This window comes from Thamnophis elegans, chromosome 10 (genome assembly GCF_009769535.1).
Source record: "Thamnophis elegans isolate rThaEle1 chromosome 10, rThaEle1.pri, whole genome shotgun sequence".
Classification (NCBI taxonomy): domain Eukaryota; kingdom Metazoa; phylum Chordata; class Lepidosauria; order Squamata; family Colubridae; genus Thamnophis; species Thamnophis elegans.
In genome coordinates this window covers 64,214,389-64,233,684 of record NC_045550.1, presented here as the reverse complement: position 1 = coordinate 64,233,684, position 19,296 = coordinate 64,214,389, and the positions used below count along the sequence as shown (strand labels likewise).

The window sequence follows — 19,296 nt, the reverse complement described above, 5'->3', positions numbered from 1 at the left end:
CCGTAATTGTAGTCATATGGCCAGAGGATGCTACAAATGGCTGGAAACTTCCAAAGCTTCCGAATGCCACAAATGGGTCCATTACGCCGTAAGCGGTTCACAGAGTCGACCTAGTTGCCCCCCACAAACTGGGTCCTCATTTTACTCATTCTCGGAATGATGGAAGGCTGAGTCAACCTTGAGGTCAAATCAGGATCGAACTGCTGGCAGTCGGCAGAGTTAGCCTGCATTCTGAACATTGTGTCACCACGCCAGTGGTTAAACAAGGGAAGCCTCAACTGTGTTCACACCTTCAGAACTGGCTGGCAAGTACCTTTTTGGGGTGGATTTTCAAATGTTTGCTAAGCGACCCGTTGTAAGTCGAGGACTACCTATAGCAATGGCAATAGCGCTTAGGCTATATACCGCTTCACAGTGCTTACAGCCTTCCCTAAGCGATTTACAGAGTCAGCATATTTACCCCCAACAATCTGGGTCCTTTTTACTGATCTCGGAAGGAGGGAAGGCTGAGTCAACCTTGTGCCTGGTGAGATTCAAACTGCCAAATAGCAGGCAGCCAGGAGTCAGCAGAAGTAACCTGCAGTATGCATTCGAACCACTGCGCCACCACGGCTGTATCATATGACGATATGAATTAGGAATTTCAGCATGATGCTCTTTTTGCCATCTGGTCAAATCTAGTAAACTCCTGGTCCGATATATCACTCTGCCATATCACGTACCCAAATTAGCTGTGCAGGATCATCTCTGGTTAGGGGCAGAGCTGTGGAACTATGACCTTCTTATGACTTGCGGACTTCAATCCCCAGAATTCCAGGAATTCTGGGAGTTGAAGTCCCCAAGTCCTAAAAGGGCCATAGTTCCCTAACTCTGGGTTATAGGAAGCCAGCCTTTTTTTAAAAAAGGCAGGACGAAAAACCATCTGCAGAGCGTCAGGTGAATGAAAACGCATGATGATGGATGATAGCAATGACAGATCTGCTTTGAACCATGAGAGCGTGCACCAAATGCTGTGCTAGCCTCTACTCTTCCTCCATATTAAGCTTAGTTAGAAGAAACCAGGCAAAGTCAAGACAAAAACAGAGGAAAGGACAGATGGATGCCCTAATTAAATCATGAGCCTTGAGCCAAGCTTCAAAAGAAATCCAAGCTATTAGGAGCTTCATGTGGCACCTACCCAATGTGAAGCCAGCTCTGACCCTATGCAATTTATGGCCCCAATCATGACCCTGTTTTCCCCTCCCTCCCCAGGATGTGTCATCAATCCATATTTGCCAATGGGGCAATTTCATAGGTTGTAGAGATCACTCCCCTCCGGGCTGTAAGTAACCCTGGGATGCAGCTTGAGAGAGATAAATCTGGAATATGCATATGTCTTTAGCTGGTGTGCTTGTTTCATCAATATCCCCTTCCCCACTTTCCTATGACAACTTGAGAGCAGGCCAGGGATGCTTTGAGAGTTGACAGCTACTGTTTTTTTTCCTCATGGGGACTGGGCCAGTTTCAAGGAATGGCTCCCCCAATTTCAAGGAAGTTGAAAAATGGGGAAAAATTGGGGGGAAGGGAGAAGATTGTCCTTACGCAAAGAATAGAAAATGGGGAGCAGGAGTTCTCTCTTAGGAATGCATGGAAAATTCACAAAAAAGGAAAGCTTCCCACTTTTTCTGAATGCAGAAACCCCCAAGGGGAAGGAGAGGATGAGTTCGTCAACTGGGAATGTGAAAGGAAGAGAATCCAGCTAGATTGAATGCCTGTCATGTATTTTTTCCCTCTACACCTTGATCTCATCTGTAGGAAAGTGGCACGAGTCTAAAACAATTTTGGGATTCAACGAAGTGGTCTCACGCTTTCATAATCCGGGTCAAAAGAATCTCAAATCAAGATTTTCTAGCTTGAGTTTCTCCTGTCCTTCAGCACAAATCCCACCCTCTAATTTTGCTGTTGCAATACAGAGGAAATGAGCTCACCCACCCACCCATCCCTCCATCTAAATCTGTCATGCAAGGGATATGTAAAACATCGAGATTGAAATAGTTTAGACTTGGAAACATCCACTTTTGTTCGAAAAACTCCAAATGAGCAGCCTAGACACAAATGGAGCATTTCAAAGTCTAAATGGCCCCTATTTAAGGTTTTTCCACAACCCTGGACACCAACACCCAGCGTAGGGCCATTGAGCAGGGGTGGGAAATGATGGCCCTTTTATGACTTGTGGACTTCAACTCCCAGAATTCCTGAGCCGGCATGGGGAACTATGGCTCCTATTATGACTTGTGGACTTCAACTCCCAGAATTCCTGAGCTGGCATGGGGAACTATGGCCCTTTTATGACTTGTGGACTTCAACTCCCAGAATTCCTGAGCCGGCATGGGGAACTATGGCCCCTCTATGATGTGTGGACTTCAACTCCCAGAATTCCTGAGCCAGCATGGGGACTATGGCCCCTTTATGATGAGTGAACTTCAACTCCCAGAATTCCTGAGCCGGCATGGGGAACTATGGCTCCTCTATGACGTGTGGACTTCAACTCCCAGAATTCCTGAGCTAGCATGGGGAACTATGGCCCCTCTATGTGTGGACTTCAACTCCCAGAATTCCTGAGCTAGCATGGGGAACTATGGCCCCTCTATGATGTGTGGACTTCAACTCCCAGAATTCCTGAGCCAGCATGGGGGAATTATGGCCCCTTTATGATGAGTGAACTTCAACTCCCAGAATTCCTGAGCCGGCATGGGGAACTATGGCTCCTCTATGACGTGTGGACTTCAACTCCCAGAATTCCTGAGCCAGCATGGGGAATTATGGCCCTTTATGATGAGTGAACTTCAACTCCCAGAATTCCTGAGCTGGCATGGGGAACTATGGCTCCTCTATGACGTGTGGACTTCAACTCCCAGAATTCCTGAGCTAGCATGGGGAACTATGCCCCTTTATGACGAGTGGACTTCAACTCCCAGAATTCCTGAGCCGGCATGGGGAACTACGGCTCCTCTATGACGTGTGGACTTCAACTCCCAGAATTCCTGAGCCGGCATGGGGAACTATGGCCCCTTTATGACATGTGGACTTCAGCTCCCAGAATTCCTGAGCTAGCATGGAGAACTATGGCCCCTCTATGTGTGGACCTTCAACTCCCAGAATTCCTGAGCTAGCATGGGGAACTATGGCCCCTCTATGATGTGTGGACTTTAACTCCTAGAATTCTTGCGCCGGCATGGGAAACTATGGCCCCTTTATGACTTGAGCAAATTCAACGTCTAGTGCGACAAGTGGACAAGATTAAAACAGACAGACACAGAGAATATCTAAAGCATCTTCCTAGTGGCTGGTTATTTATAACTTGGAGATGGAAAGGAAAAATTACCCTCTTCTCTTCTGAAAGATAAGAAAGAGAAAAATAAAGGCAAAGGGAAGGGCAGGATTTGACAAGGTCCTGCAGATCAGAGAGACAGCGAAAGACAACGGATTCCAAAGAAAACTTCATTAAAATTATTATTGCCTTATTTTGCCATGGCGCACAGTCCATATGGCCCATACACGCACTCTTACACATGCAAGCTTGCCAGCTTCACAAGGCAGCCTCGTTACCCTACGGCTCAGGCCTGCAGTGGCTTTTGGAAAAGGAAAGCAAATGCAAACAACAACAACAAAAATCAAAACAAACAACAAACAAAAAACCCACCAAAAAACCGAAAAGAAAAAAAAAGAAAAGGAAAAAAAAAGAGGAAGTGTTCCAGTCTTTTTTTTTTTTTTTTGGCAGCAATCACAGCGTGTGTCAAGAAAAGGAGAGTGGGGGGGGAGGCATAAAATGAGACGGGAGGAAGGCCTGGGATGCACTTTCCCTCTCCCGCCCCCCTTCTCCCCCCACGCAGCCTCTCCTCCTTTCAATCCCGCTGGGCCGGCAAGCTGCCTCAACTGGCTGTCCATCTGGGTGATCTTTGTGCAAACTCGTGCTGGCAGGCCCTGGATGGGGAAGGCCCCGGACGCCGGAGGGAGAGAGCAAAGTCACTCAACCTCCTGTCCTAAAGCCACCACCGACGTCACAGTCCCGGTGCGGCTGAAGCCAAAGAAGCAGACGGCTCTTTTATTCTCCCCGGCAGAAATACGTCTTGCATCTGGCTCCGAATGGCTCCGGATGGCGTACAATTGTCAAGGCCACGGAGAGAAAAATGTCCAGCCAGCTCCATGGTCCTAGCGTGGGGCGACACGACTTCAACTCGTTGGGCTCAGGGCAACGGTTCCCTCTTGGCCAGGGACGGAGGGGACAAGGCCACATTTCTGGTTGGTGATGATGCCAAGGAAGGGCCGCGTGAGATCTCTGAACCTCGGAAGCCCACGGAAGCTGAAAGTCCCCCGTGGCGCCGCTGGAGGCCAGATATAGGGATGGCGGTTTTGTGTGAACGAAAGGGACGATGTGCAGAGAGAGGCCTCTTATGGTTCCTTCTCCAGTAACCTGTCTTCAATATGAAGACGCTGAATTGTTGGCGCGCCCACTTCGGAGAACGCCGCAGCAGAAACGAGGAAGGCAACTTCTTGCTGATATGGGAGTGTCTTTTAATCTAGCTAGGGTCAACCTAGTCCATTCCGCCATAGGTCTGTTGGCAAACCGAGAAGCTCCCCGCCCGATAACGGGAAGGGGGGGGAGGAGGATGGAGAAGAACCCCCATTCCTCAAAATCAGGAAGCTGGGCAGCACCGCAAACTAGAAATCCTAGAGAAGTGACCCTCAGGGGAGTGGGATCCGTTCCAAAGGCAGAGTCCTCCGTGGTCAAACCTGGACTGGCAGAGTCTGGTTCATTTGTAACCTCATGTCCTGTATGCTGCTCAAGATCTTCTTTTGATGTCCTGCCAGCGTCACCCCTATCCTGAGCAGGTCCTAAAAAAAGACAATGAGGGGGAAAATGAGGTTAGTAGGGTAGAAGACAAAATATTTCCAGTGGTGGAACTCTTTGGCCCCCGGAGATACCAAGAGACATTTGGTGTCTTCACTCGAAGGAAGTTCTTGAGATGTTTGGTGTTCCAAGCTTACCTCCCCATCATACTTTCAAGTCCTTTGCTGGATTTGTATAATTATACTCAACCAGAGATAGAACTGAAGGGGTTGAATCTGCTCTTCCAAGCAACCAAAACCTAATCAAACTTGAATCTATTTGAGGAAATGCTCAACTCTTTACGTTGAGCCAATTAAACTAGCACAGGCATTACGTGATCTTCAGCCTTTGTCTCCTATCTGAAAGCAGTACAGGTGGTCCTCATCTTGGGACGGTAATCGAGCCTGGCAATTATGGTTGTAACTTGTGACGGTGTGAAGTGGACTCATCATGTGACTAACTTAATTTTGCTAGGGTTTTTGTGGGATGGTTGTTACATTAACGTGGCAGGTAAGAGCACCATTTCTTTGCTATGGACTGGGTTCTGAGGGAAATTGGAAGCAAGCACAGTTTCTGGTAAAATGGGGGTCATGTGACTAGACCTCATGGCACAGAAGGGTAGGTTGGTTGATGAGTACCCAAATGTGGTCCTGGGTTGTTTGTATGGCCACGGAAACTTTGGAACTGAATTGTGAGTAGCTTTTGAGGGGGTTTGTTGTAACTTCAAACGGTCACTAAGTGATGGTTGAAAGTTGAGGACTGACTGTATGCAATGGGACAATTGAGCCCAAAATTTATGTTGCTAAGTGAGACCAGTGGTTAAATGAGTTTTGCCCCATTTTACGACCATTCTTACCACCGTTGTTAAGTGAGTCAGCGCAGTTGTTAAGTTAGTAACACGGCTGTTAAGTGACTCTGGCCTCCCCAGTGACTTTGAGAGTCAGAAGGTCGCAAAAGGGGATCCGCAAGCGTCATAAATAGGAGTCAGACGTTGCCGAGCGTCTAACTCTCGATCGCGTGACCAGGGGGGCGCCGCAACTGCCGTTAAAGTGTGAAAAACGGTTGCACGTCATTTTTTTTCAGTGCCGTTGTAACTTTGAACGGTCACTAAACAAATGATTATAAGTTGGGGACCACTGTATACGGAGAATACTCTTTCACTGATCTGGCAAAACTATTGAAAGATTGCAAAGGATTCTGACCTTTAGAAATATTTCCACCAAAGGGCTTCCAGAGGTGGTAGGTATTCAGCCGGTTCGGACCGGTTCACCAGAACCGGTTGTGGAAATCACGGGTGCCTGGTCTCTATGCCATCCTATTTAGGCACCTTTTCATGCCTAAAAGCACATGCGCGGAAGGCCAAGCACATATGCAGATGGGGTGCACACAAGCACTCACATTTGCGAACTGGTAGGGAAAGTAAGTGAATATCACCTTTGAGGGCTTCCTGAGATTACGAGGGATGAACCAACTTTTCATGCCATAAATGGCTGATATTCTCATTCTCTCTCTCTCTCTCTCTCTCTCTCTCTCTCTCTCTCTCACACACACACACACACACACACACACACACACACCACACACACACACACACACACACACACAAACCCTGACAATTGCACAGCAAAACTGATCTCCACTGCATGGATGCAACAAGCAGCCATTTTGTGAACTGATTCCATTTCTACCTTTGCTGTGGGAGAAAAGGGGAGTATATGAAACACCGTGTCTTTCAATTTTTCCTAATGACAATAACAATATGAAGAACAGTTTCAGGAACTGGGTATGTCTAGTTTAATAGAAAGAAGGACCAGGGGAGACATGATAGCAGTCTTCCAATATCTCAGGGGTTGCCACAAAGAAGAGGGAGTCAAGCTATTCTCCAAGGCACCTGAGGGCAGAACAAGAAGCAATGGGTGGAAACTAATCAAGGAGAGAAGCAATTTAGAAGTGAGGAGAAATTTCCTGACAGTTAGAACAATGAATCAGTGGAACTCCTTGCCTCCAGAAGTTGTGAATGCTCCAACACTGGAAGTCTTTAAGAAGATGTTGGATAACCATTTGTCTCAAGTGGTGTAGAGTTTCCTACCTAGGCAGGGGGTTGGACTAGATGATCTCCAAGGTCCCTTCCAACTCTGTTATTCTATTCTATTCTAACCCTATGAAATAAATAGAACTGGGGCTTTGCTCCTCTCTTTCCCCATTTTATTTTGCCTTTTCAAAACAACAACAACCAGTCTTAACACACCTACTGTATATAGTTGCATATAAGCCCATCCAGTTGAGGGATAAGCCAACCCTCAATTCTATTTTAATTTTTTTATCAAAATTTCATGGAAATGTACCACTAGCAAACTTGTATTTTTTAAAAATGGTATTTTGATTAAAAAATTGGGGGCCTGCTTATCTGCCGAGGGGCTTATACCTGTTATAAATTCTGGAAATAAAGGTACTTTAAAAAGTATTTATGCACACACGCAGACACGCAGACACACAGACTGCTTTTTAAATTAAATATTATATTATAGTCAGGGATAAAGCCCTTCCGCAGATAAGCTGAATATAGCCCTTTTCCTACTTTGTGAGCATCAAAGGCTGCATAATGCCACATAAGCATTTTAAATTCCTTCTGTGTTTTAAGCTTTATATTTGTCACACAGTTTTCCTTGTTTTAGATTGTTGCACTAGTTCTAAATGTTATACTTCTCTTTTTAATGTAAAATGTTCTGGGCTCAGAAAATAAATAAATAGACAAGCTAAATGTGCTTTTTTTGGTGCATTATGGCCTCTAAACGTTTTGGCTTTTCCATGAGTAAATATAGTAGATGACTACTTTGTTTTTTTTCCCCAAAACCCACAGAAAAACACACCAAGATCATATTCCCCAACCTTGCTTGGAGTTTGTTTATATATTAGATTGATAAACAGCCTCAGATAATGTTCGTTTATTTGTTTTATAAGTCACCTTTCATTCAAAAGTTGGACAGTTTACCTAGCTTCAATTTTTTTCTTATAACACAATAACCTTATGGGGTGGATTTTGCTAGGGGAGAGTGAGTGGTCTGAGGGAGGGGGTGGTGGAACTAGAACTGAGGAATCCTGGGAGTTGAAGTCCACAAGTCTTAAAGTTGCCAAGTTTGGAAACCCAGGAATTAATGTGAAGAATATTCTTAATTGGCCTAACAAAAGGCTGCAGCCATTTTTTTTTCAACATTGAACTATGCAAAAAAAAAGAAAAAAGATTGCACCTTTTATTTTGCATTCCTGATGCACAAGATTCATTTATTTGGAAGAAAAATTGCTAGAATGAAACTAAGTCAAAAGACCTCAAAAAGTTCAATCGTTTTCAACCAAGGTTTTAGTTAGCCTTAACTTCTGGTTTAGCAAGATGAGTATTTGTGGGCCTAGGTATTTGTGTCTTTACAAGGAGTCTTCGACTTATAAGGTAAGCTTTGCACATGTGTGCTAGTCGTTCCCGACTCTAGGGGGCGGTGCTCATCTCTGTATCAAAGCCGAAGAGCCAGCGCTGTATGAAGACATCTCCGTGGTCATGTGGCCGGCATGACTCAACAGCAAAGGTGCATGGAACGCTGTTACTTCCCACCAAAGCTGATTCCTATTTTTCTACTCGCATTTTTTACCTGCTTTCGAACGGCTACGTTGGCAGAAGCCGGGACAAGTGACGGGAGCTCCCTCCGTCACGCGGCGCTGGGGATTCGAACCGTCCAACTGCCGGCTTTTTCTGAGCGACCAGCTCAGCGTCTTAGCCACTGAGCCTTTTTCTTTTCTTCAACTTACAACCATCCATTTAGTGACTGCTTGAAATATAGCTTTGGGGGAAAAAAAATTACAACTGGTCCTCAGACTTATGACTGCTGCAGCATTCCTGCAATCAAAAGTCGGAGACATTTGGCAACCAACATGTATTAATTATGATGGCTGCAATGTCGTGAGGTCACGTGATTGCCACTTGCGGCCTTCCCAGAGAGCTTGTGATAAGCAAAGTCGGTCTGAGGGAAAATAGGTTTGCTGAAGGACTGTATGATCCACTTCACAGCTGCCATGATTCTCTTAACCACCATGGCCAAAAGAAAAAAGATCATAACATTGTAACGTAACAAATGTCTTGCTTAGCGATGGAACATTCTGGTCCCAAATGTCACATAAAATGAGGACAATGAAAAAATCAAGATGGTGGCCCTGACCACACAACCAATGTCTTTTTTTGACAGATACACAAAAGGGGAAAGTCACACAGCTGCAGGCACTATCTTTGGTTCTTCCTTGGGGACACCCTGTGGAGAGAACCCTAGTTGGAGGACTGGCTTCTGAATTATTTGATTATTATTTAAGAGCCAACAGCGGGATTCCCTTAGATTTACCACCGGTTCGCAACTACGAGGGTGTGCACGTGCACACTTGCATGCCTTCTGCGCATACACTTTGCTCATGCATGTACACATACGCACGGCATCAAAAATAAGGCTACGTAGGACATTTTGGAGCCTGGGAGGATGGGTGGGCGATCCCACCTGCAGTTCGGTGCTACGGTTTTGGGTCAACCAGTCCGAACCGACTGAATATCACCTGTATTATTTTATCAAGTGAGTTTCAAAATAAGATCCATATCAAAAACTGAAATTCGTTTGCACAAAGAGATTTCAGTTATCCGTCGTCATCATCATTGCTATTGCTGCTGTTGTTCTGATATTGTTATTGTTATTATTATTATTGTTGTTGTTGTTGTTGTTCTATGTATAAAGTTTACCAAATGGTTCCGACTCAGTTTTTGGTAGTTGTAACAAGGGATCTCCAACTTTGGCAACTTTAAGACTTGTGGACTTCAATTCCCAGAGTTCCTCAGCCAGCTGGCTGAGGAATTCTGGGAGTTGAAGTCCACAAGTCTTAAAATTACCAAGGTTGGAGACCCCTGCCATAGAGGATGGAAGCCAGTGGCTGAAGTCCACAAGTCTTAAAGCTGCTAAGGTTGGAGAGCCCTGGTTTTAACTATCACCTCCTTCCCACTACAATAGCTAAAGATACTTTCCAAAAAAATGTTGAGCCTGGTAGCACATTTTGCGATCAACAACTGTTATTAAAAGTTAGAAGGTCCTGATTTTCTCTCTCTCTGTCACCGTATACTAGGGGTGGGCAACTACCTTCTGCAAGGGCCCGCATGAGAAAACTGGTACTGTTATGGAGGGCTAAAGCAATAGAGCTGTGAAGGTGCATAGGTACCACATCAATGCACATACGTAAATTGAAAAGAAAAATAGCAGGTCACCTTTAAAATAAAACCAATCCATGAAAGCCGGACAGGGACAGTTAAAGGGACAGATATGGCTTGGGTCTGCCACAGACTCTCTCCTCCTACAATGCTAGTACAACAGATACTCTTGTTGTATCTGCACTATTCCAAGCAGTGCAATTGTTGTGATGGATGAGTTGAGATCCTAGCCCAGAGGTCGGCAACCTTAAACACTCAAAGAGCCACAAAGGTCCTAACTGGAAGCCCTCCATTCAATTGTGAAGCTGAACAGAAGTCCTGTTCTCCCATCCTTTTAGCACAACATCCTTTTTCCTCTACCTGAAAGCCCTATCAATTGTGGAGCCGACTGGTGACAGGGAGCCGCAGCAGAGGGATGAAAGAGCCACATGCAGCTCCAAAGCCACATGTGGCTTCAGAGACACAGGTTGCTGACCTCCTGTCCTAGCCATTCCTGTGGTGTGTCCTATTCAGACACATTTCCAGATTTTTGATATGGTGACAAAGAAAGAAAAGAAAAACCACCAAGAGCTTCTGCCTTTTAATAACATTTGTTGAGCAGAAAAGATGCTAGCAAGTTGTTGTCATGATGATCATGATCAGGTGTGAAATGCTACCGGTTCGCACGAACCGATTGTCTTTGGTTCTGCAAACCGGTATTAAAAAAAAAAGCTTCCGAGGATCGTGTGGTTCAGCGAGATTTTTGGAAGCTTTCCTCCCCACTTTTAAAAGCACTTTTTATGCCCGACCAGTTTGGGTGAATAGGTAGCAAAAAATGCTTTAAAAATTAAAAAAGGTTGGCCATGCCCACCCAGTCACATGACCCCCTCACCAAGCCACACCCACCAAGCCACGCCCAGAGAATCAGTGGCAAAAAAAAAATACATTTCACCACTGATCATGATCATCTTTCTTAATCTGTTGTCAAATAGGCATCTGTGATTAGGGATCATGTAGGTTTATCTTCTTCAGATTGATTGGTGGGCAGATTCATGCAACATTCTTATCAGATCAAGAAAGACCTACTAGATCTCTGTATGCATACTGTGTTTAGGGTTAACCTTTTAGTTTTTGATGTTGGTTTTTGTTTTTGGGCTACCTGCTGTTCGCAACCATGACTCGTAAATCAAACAGGCGGACATATAACTTGCATACATAACTCAACAAACAACAGAGCAATTTATGAGCTCTCTCTCTCTCTCTCTTTCGTATGATTTAGCGTGTTGGGCAAACTAAACCTGTATGGATAGTTTATGGCAAATGACACAGGTAAGTCCTTGGCGTACTATTGTAATGGAGCCTGAGCCTTGTGGTTGCAAGTCGTGGCAGTTGTTATGTAAAGCGTCCACCTGATTACATTGTATAACAACTCCCCATTACCGTTGTTAAGTGACAGTGTGGGTCATTAAATGGAGCCCAGAGTGCCTGGAGGTGAGGGAGAGCCTTGCATTGCAGCACCCATCCAGCTCACACGGGATCCTCCAAGGGCCTCCTCCAACTCAAGACATCCCGTGCTTTGCTTCCTGCTCTGCTGAGCCCCCATAGGCCTTGGGGCTGATTTCCACCTTGCTGGGACCCACACCTTCTCCCCCATCACGACTCAGTCCATTTATCACCTGACCCGCCATGTGTCCTTCCTATACGCTCTGTAGGAAGAGGCGGGTGCCATTTTGGGAGGCTCTATTCCAGAGGGGCTATTTTGGGAGCGACCCCAATTCATTGCCAAGGATTGGCAAGTGCCCGAATCTTGTTCATGGGACCATGGGGGGCACTACAGCAACCATACATTTGGGCAGGGGTTATAACCCCCCTTCGTTCAGCACCGTTGTAATTTTGAATGGCCGCTGAATAAACGGTCATAAGTCAAGAGCTAGCAGTACTGTGTGGATTATTTTAATTAAATGTATTGTGTGAAGGCGATCACTGCTCTATTGGCCATGTATCACATTCAGTATGCCCTGTTGCTATTGTTATTGGCTCCATTACGGTTTGTTAATGTCACTATGGGTGTCAAAGCAGAGAGATCTATCTATCTATCTATCTATCTATCTATCTATCTATCTATCTATCTATCTATCTATCTATCTATCTATCATCTATCTATCTATCTATATCCATCCACCCATCCCTATCTCTATCCATCCATCCATCCATCTCTCTCTCCCATCCGTCCGTCCATCCATCCATCCATCCATCATCTATCTATCATCTATCTATCATCTATCTATCTATCTATCTATCTATCTATCTATCTATCTATCTATCTATCTATCTATCTATCTATCTATCATCTATCTATCTATCATTTATCTATCTTATCTATCTATCTATCTATCTATCTATCTATCTATCTTATCAATCAATCAATCTATCTATCTATCATCTATCCTATCTATCTATCTATCTATCTATCTATCTATCTATCTATCTATCTATCTATCTATCTCTATCCATCCATCCATCCATCCATCCCTATCTCTATCTCTATCCATCCATCCATCCATCCATCCATCCATCCCTCTCTCTCTCCTATCTATCTATCTATCTATCTATCTATCTATCTATCTATCTATCTATCTATCTATCTATCTATCTATCTATCATCTATCCACCCAAACTCACACTTATCAGAATAACAGAGTTGGAAGGGACCTTGAAAGTCTTCTAGTTCAACCCCCCCAGCAGGACATCCTATACCTGTGATGGCAAACTTATGGTGGCACGCAGAGCCCTCTCTGTGAGCACGTACACCGTTGCCAGCTGCTCTTATGGTTTCTGGTGCACGCATGTTTGCTGGCCAGCTGTTCTTTGCGAGCATCGGAGCACAGGAGAATGGCCTGAAAATGGCCAAAAAACAGGCCATTTTCTCGGCCTTTTTAGGCCTTTTCAGGCGCGAAAAATGGCCTAAAAATGGCCCGAAAAACAGAATGAAAAACCACCTGGAGAATGGTAAAAAAACCAGGCTGTTTTTCGGGCCATTTTCAAGCTGCTTTTCGGGCCATTTTTGGGCAGTTTTGTGGGCCAAAAAAGGCCCGAAAACACCCCAAAAACATCCATAATACAGGCATGCGTGCACTGGCTTCTGGTATTTTGGATCCATGCGCGTTCTGGTTTTAGCACTCAGTGCCGGAAAGGTTTGCCATCATTGTCTTATACCCTGTCAGGAAATCTCCAATCTCTTCTTTCAAACCTCCAGTGATGGATCCCTCACAATTTCAGTTTGAGCCCAACAAATCAGTTTTGGGAGTCTTTGAATGCTTCAGAGCATCAAAACGCCCCATGGATCAAATCAAAATCCTCTTAGGCGTCATCCACCATTACACTGAGAGAACTCTCGTACTTTTGAGGGCAGGTCTTCACAAAGAAGCTTCCATCTCAGTACCAATGTGTGGAAGGCTAGGCTGAAGATAAATCAGCATGATCTGATAGGGAAATGGTCTTTCCATGGGAAAATGGAAGAAAATCTTCCATGCCTGGATGCCACCTCAGGTGGAAATAGAGGCTTTGAAAAAACTGCTGGACTGTCCGCTGTGGGATAGCCCTTCCCATGCAGCCACTGGCTTCCATCCTCTATGGCAGGGGTCTCCAACCTTGGTAATTTTAAGACTTGTGGACTTCAACTCCCAGCATTCCTCAGCCAGCACGAGTGGCTGGGGAATTCTGGAAGTTGAAGTCCACAGGTGTCAAAGTTGCCCAGCTTGCATATCTCTATGGCCATTTCTGCTTTGCATTCCAGACAGAAATCTACCCAGCAAGTATTTTCCTATCTTTGGGGGCATTTGGTTAGTTTGGTTAGGGCACAGTTTCTCAATCTGGGCAACCTGAAGATGTGTGGACATAAGACTCCCAGAATTCCCAGGCCAGCCATGCCGACTGAGGAATTTTGGGATTTGATATGCTGACTCTGTAAACCGCTTAGAGAGGGCTGAAAGCCCTATGAAGCGGTATATAAGTCTAACTGCTATTGCTATTGCTAACTGCTATTGAAGTCCACACATCTTCATATTGTTCAGGTTCAGAAATATTTCGGATTCCAGGTTAGGAAAATCCCAATGCCCTGAAGCCTGAATGTTGGTCTTCCTTGAATGACCTAATTAAGAGTCTATCTTTATGAGCACCATTCACTTTTACAAAAATGGTTCAATAGATACCATCTTTCCCCCAAAATAAGACAGGGTGTTATTTTCTTTTGACCTCTGAAATAAGCGCTTGGTCTTATTTTCGGGGAGGTCTTATTATTTGTGATGTGCAGGAGGCCCCTTAACCTCGGTTTGCGGCCCACGGATCAGCTGATCCAGAGAGGGCCAGAAGTTCTGTCTCTGTTTCTGGCACACTCTTGCCAGCCCTAGCATTACTGGGACTGCCGCTCTTTCTGTGGCTGCCACTAAGAGAAGGGGCACGGTAGCTAGGGTTTACAGGAGCAGCCTCCGCAAGACTGTTCCGCGTGGATGGCAGATGTATGTGGGGCATGTTCCCACCTTCCCCCCACAGGAAATGGCAGGGACCAGCTGCGCATGCCTTTAAATATTTTCAGGAGAGGGCTTATTTTAGCGCAATAGCAATAGCAGTTAGACTTATATACCGCTTCATAGGGCTTTCAGCCCTCTCTAAGCAGTTTACAGAGTCAGCATGTTGCCCCCACAGTCTGGGTCCTCATTTCACCCACCTCGGAAGGATGGAAGGCTGAGTCAACCCTAAGCCGGTGAGATTTGAACCGCTGAACTGCAGATAGCAGTCAGCTGAAGTGGCTCCAGTACTGCACTCTAACCACTGTGCTACCTCGGCTCTCGGCGCATGTGGGCTTCTTATCTGGGGAGGTCTTATTTTCAGGGAAACACGCTATGCTCTTTTGCTTCCTGACCAAGGACAGAACACGGATTGATTGGATGAATTGCCTTTCCTTTTTTTTCTTTTGTTCAAACAGCGATTTTTCCTAACTTTGCTTATTTTTGCTTCGGTTGTCGTTTTCTTCATTTGCGGGCCTGGCACACAAAGAGCACCGCTTGCATCCTTCCTGACGGCCTGTCTACATTGCAAAGGAAGTTCCCCCACACTGCAAAAGGTGGGAGACGGGTCAGAGGAGGAAAAGACAAGGAGGGTGGCTGGCAGAGAAAGAGCTGAGCTCGACAGCAGACAAGGATCCTTCCGGGGACAAGCATGGAATTTAAAGGGAGAGTAAAAAGCAGGAATGATAAGTCTTCCAATATTTGAGGGGCTGCCACAAAGAAGAGGGGGTCAACGTATTCTCCAAAGCACCTGAAGGCTGGACAAGAAGCAATGGGTGGAAACTAATCAAGGAGAGAAGCAACTTAGAACTAAGGAGAAGTTTCCTGACAGTGAGAACAATTAATCAGTGGAACAACTTGCCTCCGGAAGTTGTGAATGCCCCAACACTGGAAGACTTTAAGAATAGATTGAGCTGCCATTTGTCTGAAGTGGTATAAGGTCTCCTGCTTGATTGAGGGGTTGAACTAGAAGACCTCCAAGGTTCCCTCCAATTCTGTTATTGTTGTTACCTGCTATGTGTCCAGCAAAACAGTGACATATGACCAATCCTTACCCTTACAACGGTTGCAGAACTCCCACGATCGTGTGAACAAAATTTGGGTGCTTGACAACATATATATACGACAGAAACCCAATATTTTTACTGTTGCCTTTGTTACACATTTTGTGTTATATTTGTGCTGATAAATAAATAAAGGGAGACTAGTATAGATCTATTTCAAGCTATTTAGCCAGGGAAGAATATTGGGTTTCTGTCGTGATGGACTCTTGTGACGAGCCGATTGACAGATAATGGAAGCTGTTAGCTTCCTCCCATAATTGGGGCTTACCAGGGGTTGTGACACTAAATATATACCTTCTTCCCTGGCTTCAGCTGATAAGGAGGAGAACTTGTGGCTTAATGGCTAAGACGTTTGCCTAAGATGTAATATAGCACAGGTTTGAATCCCAGTAAGGTTATGGCTAGCTGATGAGAGCTAAATAGCTTGAAATAGATCTATACTAGTCTCCCTTTATTTATCAGCACAAATATAACACTATACACACACACACACACACACACACACACACACACACATTTATAGGAGTTACAGCTTCCCAGGGTCACGTGATCGCCCTTTGCAAGCTTCCCTGTTTGCTTCTGATAAGCAAAGTCAATGGGAGGGAAGCTGGATTCACTTGACTGCCGGATGGACTTAGTGACTGCATGCTTCAAGATCGACAACGGGGCAGAAGTTTTACAGTGACCCTCTTGCCTTCCATCTTAAGGCCAGGGGTAAAGCACCTCCTGGGAATTGTGTATACCAATCATGACATACTACCTTATTAAATTGTTTCAACTCCTACCCTCAAAACGATGTTATAGGGCACTGCACACCAGAACAACTAGACACAAGGACAGATCTCCCCCGAATGCCATCGCTCTGTTTAACAAATAATCCCCACAACACTGACAAATTATTTACTAAGACTGTATTACTATTATTCTTTTCTTCCTTCCTAGTAACCTATCTCTTCCCACTTATGACTACAATCATGTTGCTTGTATCTTTACAATTCATATTGTTTTTATTGGTTTCCTAGTATAATTTGATGCTTATTAGTAACCTACGACTATCATTAAGTGTTGTACCTTATGATTCGTGACAAATGTATCTTGTCTTTTTATGTAAACTGAGAGCATCTGCACCAAAGACAAATTCCTTGTGTGTCCAATCACACTTGGCCAATAAAGAATTCTATTCTGTTCTGTTCTGTTTTATTCAGCATGGCCTGCAAACCCAACAGTACTCCAGAAAGTAGTGAAGTACCATAATTTGCCTCCCTGTGTGAGCAAGATATCCTGGTCTCTTTTCATCCGTTTAATGGAGCAGTTAAAAGGAGTAAAAAGTAAAGAAGTCCCTGAGGATTTTAGTCCACTAGTCGTTGCCAACTCTAAAGGGTCGATGGTCATCTTTGTTTCAAGGGCCTTTGAGCCCGTGCTGTCCAAAGACATTTTCGCGGTCATGTGGCCAGCATGACATCACGGATCACTGTTACCCTTCCCACCGAAGTGGTACCTCTTTATCTACTTGCATTTGTATGCTTTCGAACTGCTAGGTAGGCAAGGACGGGAGCTCACCCCGTCGTGTGGCGCTCGGGTCTCGAACCTCGGCTGTCAACTTTCCAGCTGACAAGCCCAATGTTTTAACCACTGACCCATCACGCAGCCTCCTTAAATAAGACCCTGTATTTACTTCAAAAGACCCTGCATTTATTCCAACGAGAATCTTCCTGTTCAGCAATTTAAACCCCATTTCCAGATCGAGAGAGACAGAAGTGAAGGGGAGGTGCAAGTCCAGTATTTACTATCGCACTCACCTGGAGACTTACCGTATTTTTCAGAGTATAAGGTGTACCGGAGTATAAGACGCACTAGAGATTTTGAAGAGGTAAATTAAAAAAAAAAATTGCACTCTGCAGGCCTCCCAAACCCTCTGCACACCTCATTTTTTTTGTGAAAAACGGGGCATGCAGAGAATTTGAGAGGCCTGCAAAATGCTCCTGGGGGTTAGGGGGGAACAAAACCAAGCAAAAATTGGCCCATTTTTTGCTCATTTTTGCCCTCCCCAGCCCCTAGGAGCACTATGCAGGCCTCCCAAACTTCTGTATATCCATTTTTGTAAAGGGGGCGGGATTTTGGGAGGCCAAAAATGCTGTATTCAGTGTATAAGACACATCCAGATTTTCACCCTCTTTTTTTGGGGGGGGGGAGGTGTGTCTTATACTCCAAAAAATACGGTAAGTCAACCCACAGCACCCACAGCTTGCACTGAACTGCCTATCAATCCTTCCACCAACTGTCCAGAGATTTCCTACGAAGGGTGGAAGGAGCCAGATCTGATTCATCCCCCAGCAGGGCAGCGCATGGCTGCGTCTCCCGCCGCCATCCTAGACTGCTCTCCCTCCCTACTTACTCAGCGGTCATTTGGGCCACCAGGTCAAACGAGGCAAAGCCGGCGTTGCCAAAGTTCTCCTTGTACCGTCCCATTTTGATAGCGTCCAGCCAGTCGCCCACAGTAGTGAAGGTAGTGTAATCGGGCACCGTACGATCCAGAAGCGGCTGAGACACGCTGCGAAGGACGAGAGAGCCCAGAGGTCAGAGATGGCTCAAAGGGGTGGGGTGGTGGGCGGCCGAGCCACGGGGACAAGCCTGGCGGTCCTGCGGCACGCAGAAGGTTAAGGGGGGCCATCTGGTTCCCAGTCCACCCCGTTGGGGCTCTTCGCTCAGGCCCCGGCTGCTGCCTGCCTCCACCTCCCAAGGTTATATCCAGTTGGCTGCCATAAACCATGAGAGCTAGAGACTTGACGCTACTAATCCAGACATAGCAGGTTGCCTGTGCTTGGAGAGGGTGAAGGGGCAAACGACACTGACCCAGACTGGACATTGGCGATGACCTTCAAGCTGGCTGCGTTCCGGATTAGCTTGTCCAACGTATTCACTATCTGTGCAAACTTGGGGCGGAGGTTGCGATCCCGTACCCAGCAGTCCAACATGAGCTGGTGCAGCGCCGTGGGGCAGTCCATAGGGGGAGGAAGGCGGTAATCTTGCTCCACTGCGTTGATTACCTGGAAGAGCAGCAGAAAATAAGGGACTCAATCCCCGGGGTTTTGCGCCAGTGATTCTCTGCCCACTTTTTTTCCCCTTGCAAATTCTTCCAGTTTGGCTCAGCCTACTTACATCTTGGTTAGACATGTCCCAGTATGGCCTCTCACCATAAGACATCACTTCCCACATGACGATGCCGTAGCTCCAGACGTCGCTGGCGGAAGTGAACTTGCGATAGGCAATGGCTTCGGGGGCCGTCCACCGGATTGGGATCTTACCCCCCTGCAAGGCAATAAAAGTTTCGATGGGGAGGTTAAAGGTCTATCTGACTTTAGCAATAGCAACAGCGCTTAGACTTATCTATACCCCTTCACGGTGCTTCACAGCCCCCTCTAAGCGGTTTACAGAGCCAGCATATTACCTTCCACAGTCTGAGTCCTCATTTTATTGACTTCGGAAGGATGGAAAACTGAGTCAACTTTCAGCCGGTCAGGATCGAACTCCTGGCAGTCGGCAGAGTTAGGCTGCAATACAGCATTCTCACCACTCTGCCAGCACAGCTCT

At 45.7% G+C, this 19,296-nt stretch overlaps 1 protein-coding gene across 1 annotated transcript in view; it reads right to left on the bottom strand.

Annotated features, from left to right (window-relative positions):
- Positions 1-4,714: 4,714 nt before the first annotated feature.
- The window catches only part of LOC116513723 (ephrin type-B receptor 3-like), a 39,917-nt gene continuing 25,335 nt past the window's right edge, over positions 4,715-19,296 (bottom strand). The window contains 4 exon segments of the mRNA XM_032224906.1: positions 4,715-4,875; positions 18,097-18,256; positions 18,559-18,752; positions 18,865-19,014. Of these exon segments, the coding sequence (XP_032080797.1) occupies positions 4,768-4,875; positions 18,097-18,256; positions 18,559-18,752; positions 18,865-19,014 (612 nt within the window). The 3' untranslated portion in view covers positions 4,715-4,767.